The sequence below is a fragment of the Nannospalax galili genome, unplaced genomic scaffold, assembly GCF_000622305.1.
Source record: "Nannospalax galili isolate Female #2095 unplaced genomic scaffold, S.galili_v1.0 scaffold505, whole genome shotgun sequence".
Classification (NCBI taxonomy): Eukaryota; Metazoa; Chordata; class Mammalia; order Rodentia; family Spalacidae; genus Nannospalax; species Nannospalax galili.
In genome coordinates, this window is record NW_008352327.1 from 17,430 (window position 1) to 27,462 (window position 10,033).

Sequence of the window (10,033 nt, forward strand, 5' to 3'; positions counted from 1 at the left end):
AAATACTTCAGTAGGTAAAGTGCCTGTTGTACAAGCTTGAGGACCTAAGGTCAGTCCCTAGAACCCATATTAGAAGTCAGGTGCTGTGACATGCTTATAACCTCAGCAACTTGCAAAGTGACAGGTGGATCCCTGGGACTCAATGACCAGTTGGCCAGACTAGGCAAATCAGTGAGCCCTACCTTCAAAAAACAAGGTACATGGCTGCAGAGAAGTAACACCCAAGGTTGTCCTCTGTTTCCACATGCAGACATACCCACATGCATGCAGACACACACACACACACACACACACACACACACACACACGCACACACACAAAGAAAAAGCAGAAGAAAAAAAAGAAAATAAGAGCAACAGAAAAAAATACTGAGAAGGAACCAGGAGCAAAAGCTACAAGGAATTGGAAAAATTCATTGAAAATAATGTCCAAAAATTTTACATAGTCTGCTGAGGATATGGCTCAGTGGGTAAAGCACTTGCCAGACAAGCATGAGGGCCTTAAGTCTGTCTCTGTCTGTCTGTCTGTCTGTCTCTCGGTCTCTCTGTCTGTCTCTCTCTGTCTGTCTCTGTCTCTCTCCCTCTCTCTCTCGCTGTCTCTCTCTCTCTGTCTCTCTCTCTCCCCCTCTCTCTCTCTCTCTCTCTCTCTCTCTCTCTCTCTCTCACACACACACACACTCATATATTATGCTAGATGAAACCAGAGAACACAGAAGACTTCCTATACAACTGGAAGTTTATATATAGACTTTCACTTTTATCAAAAAATTTTCATTATCAACTACAAATGTTAATCTTTTTAAAAGCTATGTCATTAATTGTTACTCTGTGCCTATAAGCTTAATTCTTGACTTATAAAAGCTAAGTGACATTAAAGGTTGAATTTACTTCAAATTTTAATAATCAAATAAAAATAAAATCTTAAACTTTTCTACAATTTTAATTACACTGTAGTTTAAAATAGGAAATGACACTTTTTACAATTTCTGCTTTGTTTCAACGATCCATAAAACTAAAATGGAAAAAACATGATAGATACTACAGGAAGCATAATCTAGCTCATTCTGACAATAGACAGGAGAGACTGTTGGCAATGGGAGGGCCTTCCTCTGCTTCATCTTTCCTTCTCCCTTTCCTACTCACTATTCAGCTTTTCCTTAAACTCTAGAAATTTTGTCATACTCAAAACTCTGTAGACTACTAGCAAAAAATAGACTATAATAACAGAAAGCTTTTGTAGGGAAGAAACAAGCATCTAGCATATTCAAGGCTTTGCATAAAAACAAACCAGCATATTTAAGGCTTTCCTCAAATAAAACGTGTTGGTATCTAATGACTGCCAAGCCCCACCCCATACTCCATCATGATATCTGTAAAAGGCATGAGACGTACTTATGCTCACATTTTAAATACAGACTTCATGACAGGACTTCACATCTCTTCATTTGAAACATAAATGCAACTTTGTTGGTTTTTTGGGTTTTTTTTTTTTTTTCGGTCTTTTTGAGACAGGGTCTCCCTGTAGCCCCAGCTGTCCTGGAACGCATTACGTAGGCCAGGCTGGCCTTGAACTACAGAGATCCAACTGCCTCTTCTGGAACTAAAGTGCTGGGACTAAAGGTGTGCGCCACCACGCCCAGCCCTAACTTTTTTTTTAATAAAAACCACAAAAACAAACAAAAACAAAAACAGAACCTTGTTAAAGCTCCCATCAAATAAGTCACTAACTATATTGATATCTTCAATCCTGTAAGATTATGACATTGACATTAACTCCAGGAGTGATCACAGTATTGAAAATTCTATATTAAATGTATATGAAAACAACAGTTTTCATTCACCAGTAACTTACATATCCTAAACATTGCAAAGAACAACTATTTATTCACTCAAATATAAATTTTAAAGTTAAATTTGGAAACAAATAACCTCTGCCCCGATACATTATTATTTATGAGATTTGCAAATAATATGAAAAGTGATTGAAACTGGTGTATACATAAAATTCCCAAAAGTACTGTATCAATTTTCTAATATATTAAAATAATCCTGAAGTATTAACAGTATATCATCATCTAGAATATCACCCAACAAAATAATGATTCAAAAGTTCACAGCACTAAATTATACTCACTCTGAGCGGAGCCGGGCTTCCATACCATCTGGTAGAAAAAGTTTTATTGTGGAAACAATACACCCATGGGTAACTGGTTAAAACAAATAACATAAAATAATTGTTTAAAAATATAAAACTTGGTGGCTCTCAGATCTAAATGTATATTTTATTCTTAAAAGTAATAACTTCTGGGAAAATACATAAATCTAGTAGATTAATGATAAAACTCACTACTTTAGAAAAACTTCCAATTCTCTAACAATGAAAAGTCAGCTGATTGTACAATGTACAAAATACTATTTTCAGAGAGAGATTGAATATTCACTTTCTGTCCCATATTTGCTGACATCAAGCCAAATCTACTACCCTTAAAAATACAGCCATTATGCCTAATCCTCCTGTCCCCAACCTATCTCCTACCCACACCCTGTAAGACTCCAAAGTTTTCTTTGTAGTGTTTAGAATTCACCAATCTATTCCCCAGGTTTTTAAATTTTTTTTAAACAGACATGAATATTTTAATGGAGCAGTCATTGGCTTCCTTACTCTTAAAAGGAATAATTCAATCAGAACCTTTCAAGAGAGCTAAAATAATTATGGAATGAGAAAAGGACCTTCTCTCAATTGAGCAATTTACATATTTCATCTAACAAAGGCCATTGATGTGAAACTATTGCTTGTAGAATGACTCTTCCAGAGGCTTAGCACCTCCCATTTCGTTCCAGCTCTCAGTTCCAGTCTTCCTTAGATACACCTAAATAACTCCAGATACATTTTTAAAAGTCTCCAATAAAATATGTGCAACTTCCATTTTGATGATAACTCCAATTAAAAGCTCATTCTGTCTTGCAGTGCTCTTTAGACAAAGCCTAGGGTAATATGAATGCACATCCCCTTATCCTACTGGACACACGACTTTTCTCTTGCTGTATGGCTTCATATGGCTGAAGGTTACTACTGGGATCTGTCAGCTTCCTCTTTACTATATGCTAATAACAAGCTTAGCATATGCAGTCTGTGTCCTCCAAGTTCTTGGATTCCTAGCTAAACCCAGGATTATGTCTTTTGTGGTTGGTCATTATCCATCTGAAATTTTTTCCTTTTTAATTTTAATATATTTAATCAATCAATAAAGAGTGAATGTACTCAAGGTACTCTAAATGACAATTGTGATATCTATATATAACAAAACTGCATTGAAAGGACAGTCCAACATATAAAAATTAATAAATGCAATATATCACATTAATAGATTTTTAAAAATTTTATGTGTATGAATGTATTGCCTGCATGTATGTGAGTGTACCCATGTCATGCAATGCCATGGAGGTCAGAAGAGGGCTTCAGATTCCCCTGGAACTGGAGTTAAGGACAGTTTGTGGCCACCATGTGGGAGCTGGGAATCGAACCTGGGTCCTCTGCAAGAGCAGTCAGTGCTTTTAACCGATGAGCCATCTCTCCAGCCCCAGATTAATAGATTTTTAAAAAATATTTTTTATTTTAGCCGGGCATGGTGGCACTCGCCTTTGATCCCAGCACTCCAAGAGGCAGAGGCAGGCAGATCTCTGTGAGTTCAAGGCCAGCCTGGTCTACAAAGTGAGTTCCAGGATAGCTGGGGCTACAGAGAGACCCTGTCTCAAAAGGACAAAAAAAAATTTTTTTTATTTTATGTGTATGAGTGTTTTGCCTGCATATAAATGCACCACCTGTGTACAATGCCCTCAGAGCCCACAAGAAAGTATTGGATCCCCAGGAACTGGAGTTATGGGTGGTTTTTAGCTGCCACATGTGTCCTGGGAACACAACCTGGGTCCTGTGTAAGAGCAGCCAGTGCTCTTAACCACTGAGCCACCTCTCAGTTCCTATCCCCGAGTTTTTGGCTTGTTTAAAATATTTTATTTAGTATTTTTATTTTATGTGTCTGAGTATATTGCCTGCATGTAGGTAGGTGCACTTGTGTCGTGCAATGCCCATGGAGGTCAGAAGAGGGTGTCAGAGTCCCCTAGAACTGGAGCTATGGACAGTTGTTAGCCACCATGTGGGTCCTGGGAATCAAACTCAGGTCCTCTGCAAGAGCAGCCAGTGCTTGCTTAACCACTGAGCCATCTCTCCAGCCCTATCCCTGAGTTTTAATGGACAAGAATATCAAGACTATGGACAACTGAGAGTGCCTTCAATATTCTTCCAGTAGTAGAGTTGCTCTATCTCAAAGAGAAGGGTCTTGTTTGTTTTAAAAACAGTTCTTCTGTCTTCATACTGGCTGTTTCCCTCCACTACCTTCTCATATCATACAGTCTCCCTAGATAGCTCATAAGCTTGCTTCTCAGTCTTTTTACTTCTGAAAATTTCAAGAGACAAGCCTGAGAAAATATAGCAATTGTACAGATCTTCAAATATTTCATAGGGGAAAAAATTTTTTTTCTGGTTTAAAGAATGATAGTTTTTATTTCTCTGTTCTTAGGATATTGTATCTTTAATAGTACAAAATTTTTTTAGTTCACAAAAGTGATTTAAAGCTAATGTAGGCAGATGAAAACAATTACAAGAGTGTTGGTTACAGTGACTGTATATATTTGTCAAAACTCACTGAATCTCACAGGTAAAAATGGCATATTTATACTTCAAAAAATTATTTTTAACAATAATTACTGGCTGAAGGATAACATATTTGAATGATCACATCCATAATATCAAGATGGTATTATAAAATAACATGATTATCATTTGGAAATGTTTATTAAATTTAAAGAATTTAGCTCAGTTTAGTCAATACTATTTTCATTAACTGATTATATACAAAGAGTGCTAACACAGGCCAAGAACCATCTACTAGGCAGTCTTTTAAATTCTGCCTAGGATAGTCAGCATAGTGATAAGCCATCTGGTTTCTTCCTTTCCCTCTGGCCACATCCTCTAACCTGCTGCCACAGGTCTCTTACACACAGGCAGGTCACATGGAGTCATCTTACCATTTACAATCCCATTTTACACTAACTGTCCTTTCTGTGATGATGTTCCTCTTCCTGCTACATGATCAAATGCTACTTTTCTTGCCAGCTCAGGCTTTCTAATTCCTTCACCAAGGTAGAATACATTAGTTAAATGTTCCCAGAGCTTACTATAGCTATTTCTTATAAATACTAAGCACATTGAATTGTGAATACAACTACCATCTCACAGAATAGATTCAGCTCTGAGGGTAGCAAGGATTAATTGTCTCTCTTTAAAGCTATATCCTTAGCAGAGTTATTTGGTACAAAGTAGACATTTAATAAGTGCTTATTGACTATTTCTAAACACATTTGTTTAATATTTTATACCCCCAATTTCTCAGCAGTAAAAATGTTTCTTACTGTGAGGATAGTGGGGTCTATCATCATGTGCAAGAACAAATAAACCTTTTCCTCCACCTGGCAGAAAACAGAGAAGGAGCAGATTTATTGCAGCTCTATGTGCCCATTATGGATATACTATAAACAGCCTATAATACGGGATAAAGATCCAACAATAACTATACTTTACCAATATATTCAAATTGGAGTTGTTGTTGGTTTTGTTTTGTTTTGTTTTGTTTTGTTTTGTTTTGTTTTGTTTTTTATTTATTTTTTTGAGACAGGGTCTCCTTGTAGCCCCAGCTATCCTGGAACTCACTAGGTAGACCAGGCTGGCTTCAAACTCACAAAGATCCGCCTGCCTCTGTCTCCCAAGTGCATGTGCCACCACGCCCGGCGGTATTGGAGTTGTTTTAATGAAAAAATAGGTAGAGAACATTTCAGGTTTACATTTGTGAAAGGAGTTAGGTCATAATGAAGGTCATATTTTTTAGGCCTTAATCATAAGCATTGTTATTTTAATAATATTTAAAATACAACTATACAGAAGGAATATTGTATATGCAGGCAATCTTCACAGCAAATGCTACTAACTGCTGAATTTCTTTTCTATAAAGTTTTGTCTTTTTATTTTTTATTTATGTGTGTGTGTGTGAACATTTGTACACATTAAGTACAGTGTCCAAGGAGGCCAGAGGAGGACATTGAATCCCCTGGAGATGGAGTTACAGGTGGTTTTGAGCAGCCTGACACTGATGCCAGGAAAGCACCTCAGGTCCTCTGCAAGAGTAGTATGTGCTCATTCATCTCTTACAGTTCTTGTGCTGGAATTCTTCACTCTCAGCTGGGGAAAGACTTTAAGAAGACTTCTGAGTGAGGGGCCCTTTTCCCTTTCCATGTCTCCTTAATCTTCTTTCTGTCCTGCCTCATTCCTTCTGTAGGCCATGTCTCCACCCCCCCGCCAGACCTTCATATTTTTTCCAAAATCGCGCTCAGAACTAGTCTCCATCCTCAGATCCCCTCTAAATCTTTTCTTCCCTCAGACCCTTCCCCTCTACTATCTTCTTCCCTCAGAATAACTTCATTTAGTTCTTAGTTCTTATATTGCTGCCAACTGGGCCTCCTCCTTCAAAACTTCATCTTTTCTTTTGACCCTTACCTCTCCTCCCTCAGGTCCTCACTGCTGAGACAAAAGGGCCAAAAATAAAAGCGAAATTTTCCCACTCTACAACAGTCAGTTCCTAAGTGCTTGGAGCCTGACACAGTGACTTGTGATGTATTATACAATTAGTGCCTAACTGTTTGTGGCCCCTGGCACCTCATCTCAAATAGCTAGTCTCAGAGAAGGCAAGTGGCATTATAAAATTATTTGCAACTTCAACTCCTGTAAGTAACATTAATTAAATTCATTAGCATACACACACACACACACACACACACACACACACACATACACATACACACACACACGATAAAGTATAATGGGGGCTCTACTGAAAGAGGAAGGAAATTACCAAATGGAGGAGACAAGAAGATAGTGGGGCTATATAATCCAAATAGATCATATGCATGAACATATATGATATTATGAAATGTCATAATGAAACACATTATGTATAATCAATATATGCCCCAAAACAACTTCTTAATAATTTTTTTTTCGGTCTTTTTGAGACAGGGTCTCCCTGTAGCCCCAGCTGTCCTGGAATTCACTATGTACAACAGACTGGCCTTGAACTCACAGAGATCCGCCTGCCTCCACCTCCCAAGTGCTGGGATTAAAGGCGTGTGCCACCATACCCGGCTAAAACTTTTTAGTAATTTACAAAAAATTTAAAATAGATGGAATAAAATTGCAGTGTTAGAGCTAACAACTTGTGATATATCAGATCAGGAATTATACTGCTCAGATATGTCACTCTGAAATTCAGCAAATCAACTGTTACATAAATCAACAAAATAAACAAGGGTTAAAACACTAAGTAGGAAAAAAGAGCCCATGTCTGACAACAACTTAGTGCAGCCAACTATATCTGTGAAAATAACTCATATCAACTAGACACACAGATGTATAGAAATGTTAACAGTCTTTTGGATTTGTAATGGGCAAGTATTTAAGCCACCTGGTAGACACATTTTAGTATGTGTAAAATCAACTCGATATACAAGGGTTTTCCCAAATATACTGCTAACAAGTGCTAACCAAAAGGAATTGAGGATAAAATGAGTTTGGGAAATGCTTGATTAAAATAAGTTTGAAATGTTTTTGTTTATTAATCTGTGCTTTCTTGGGTGTGGGGGACAAAAAAAAATAGCTGGGATGTGGCTCAGTGGTAAAGCAATTGCTGCACAGACAGGGACCTAGGTCCAATCCCCATTACAGAAACAAAAAACATAAAGGGCTTTTGTACAGCATGAAATCCTAGAGGAAAGATCACTTTCTAAGCTGACTTTCCACTAACAACCCCCCACCCACTTTTAAAAACATGGAGAACCTGCTATTATGAAAGAAATACTTAGGAAAAAAAATACTGTTCTAAAGAATTCTACAAAATATTATAAAACATATTCTACTCTCAAAAGAAAAAAAAAATCACCCATAAACAAGATTACTACACTCCAAAATCCAAAATTGTAAAATAATAATTTAAAGAGCTTCTCCAGAAGGATAAAGATATGGGGTAACAGAACACCACAGCATTAAGTATACACAGATATTCTAAACTGCATAAAAATTTCAGTAATGTTAACATGAAAAATAGCTGGAGAGACGGCTCAGTGGTTAAGAGGACCCAGGTTCAGTTCCCAGCACCCACATGGTGGCTAACAGTCATCTGTAACCACAGTTCCAGAGGATACAATGCCTTCTTCTGTCCTCCGTGAGCACTGCATGCACTTGTTACACTTACATATATGTGGGCAATACACTCATACAGATAAAAATAATAAAATATTTTCTAAAAAACAGAGGTGGGCCGGGCGTGGTGGTGCACGCCTTTAATCCCAGCTCTTGGGAGGCAGAGACAGGTGGAAAGGCTGAGAGACCTGAGCGAGTCCACCTTGGATAAAACCTCCATAGGACTGACCCAGCCCTGGGCCCTGTTCCAAAAAAAAAAAAAAAAAAAAAAAAAAAAAAAAAAAAAGCAACAAAGAACTCGTGGAAGGACAATCTACAGTTTCCTACCATAGTTACAGGACTAATGAAAAATCAAAGTGGCACTATGAGTTGACTACACTTTGGTTTTTTTCCCTCTGGTTTATATATGCTGACAATTTATTTTATTTGGTTGTGAGATATATTTATACTTTGTGGTATACAATCAACCACATTTAGCTTCTTCACACAAATGCCACTTAGAAGACCCATGTTCACTTCTATTGCTTTAAATCTGGAAAAAGCCCTGGAATGGGAAAGAGAAACTCTGGGGGCGTGTTGTAGTCTGGCTCTATTTCTAACCCTGTGTGGAGTAGGAAAGTCAGCACTATTTTATACTTAAGAGTAGGCTCTCTTGAAAGGCTTGGCAGTAATAGAAAGGACAGCAAATGAATCCATAAAAGCACAAGAAACATCTTAAAAATCAAGACCTAAATCAGGTATTAACATTTCTAGACTGCAGAATTATTTGCATTAATTGATTTTTATTACTTAAGATAAAATAACTGTAAAAGCTCTTGGTCTTTAAATTTTTTGCTTTATAAAGCTTCTAGTTCTTGGGCTTTAGCAGTTAGAAAAGAGGGGGCTGGAGAGCTGGCTCGGTGGGTAAGAACACTGACTATTCTTGCAGAAGACCTGGGTTCGAATCCCAGCACCCACATGGCAGCCAACAACTGTCTGTAACTCCAATTCCAGGGGATCCGACAGCCTCTTTGTCCTCTGCAGGAATTGCACAACACTGGTGCACTCACCTACATGCAGACAATACACGCATACACATAAACTAAAAATAATAAAATATTTTTTTAAAAAAAGAGTTAGAAAAGAGGAGTGAAATAACTATCAACAAGTGTTCTTATTCTAATATATTCAGTGATATTCTGTCATTCTGTTTTCACTTACGAATTTTAGTTCAGACATCACAAAGTTTTCAATCTTCAACTACTTTTTAAACATTTTTTAAGTTTTTAAAAATTTGTGTGTGTGTGTGTGTGTGTGTGTGTGTGCGTGTGTGTATGTGTATGCGTGTACACACATACAAGTGCAGATGCCCAAGGAGTCCAGAAAATGATGCTGGATCCACTGGGGCTGGAGTCATCTATCAGTGGTTGTGAGCTATCTGATATAGGTGCTGGGAACCAAACTTGGGTCCTTTGCAAGAGCAGTACTCACTCTTAACTACTGACCCATCGCTCCAGTCCCTTCAACTACTTTTTTTAACCTAAGAAATAACTGAAGTTTGTTGTTGTGAATGTTTTATTTCAGTACTGGAGATTAAACTAGCACTTCGTGCATGCCAGGCAAGCATTCTACCAATGAACCATACCCATAGCAACCTAGCTATGCTTCTTACAGGACAAGTGGTATGAATGCTTTATTCTTTATTTACCTAGTGCAGAATGATAAATTGATTTCCCAAGTTCTTACAAAG

At 37.5% G+C, this 10,033-nt stretch overlaps 1 protein-coding gene across 1 annotated transcript in view; it reads right to left on the reverse strand.

Annotated features, from left to right (window-relative positions):
* The window catches only part of Slmap (sarcolemma associated protein), a gene marked incomplete at its 3' end in the record, with an annotated part of 92,077 nt that overhangs the window by 12,062 nt on the left and 69,982 nt on the right, over positions 1-10,033 (reverse strand). The window contains exon 3 of the mRNA XM_008849301.2: positions 2,134-2,206. Coding sequence (XP_008847523.1) covers positions 2,134-2,206 — 73 coding nt within the window. The remainder of the gene's footprint in view (positions 1-2,133; positions 2,207-10,033) is intronic.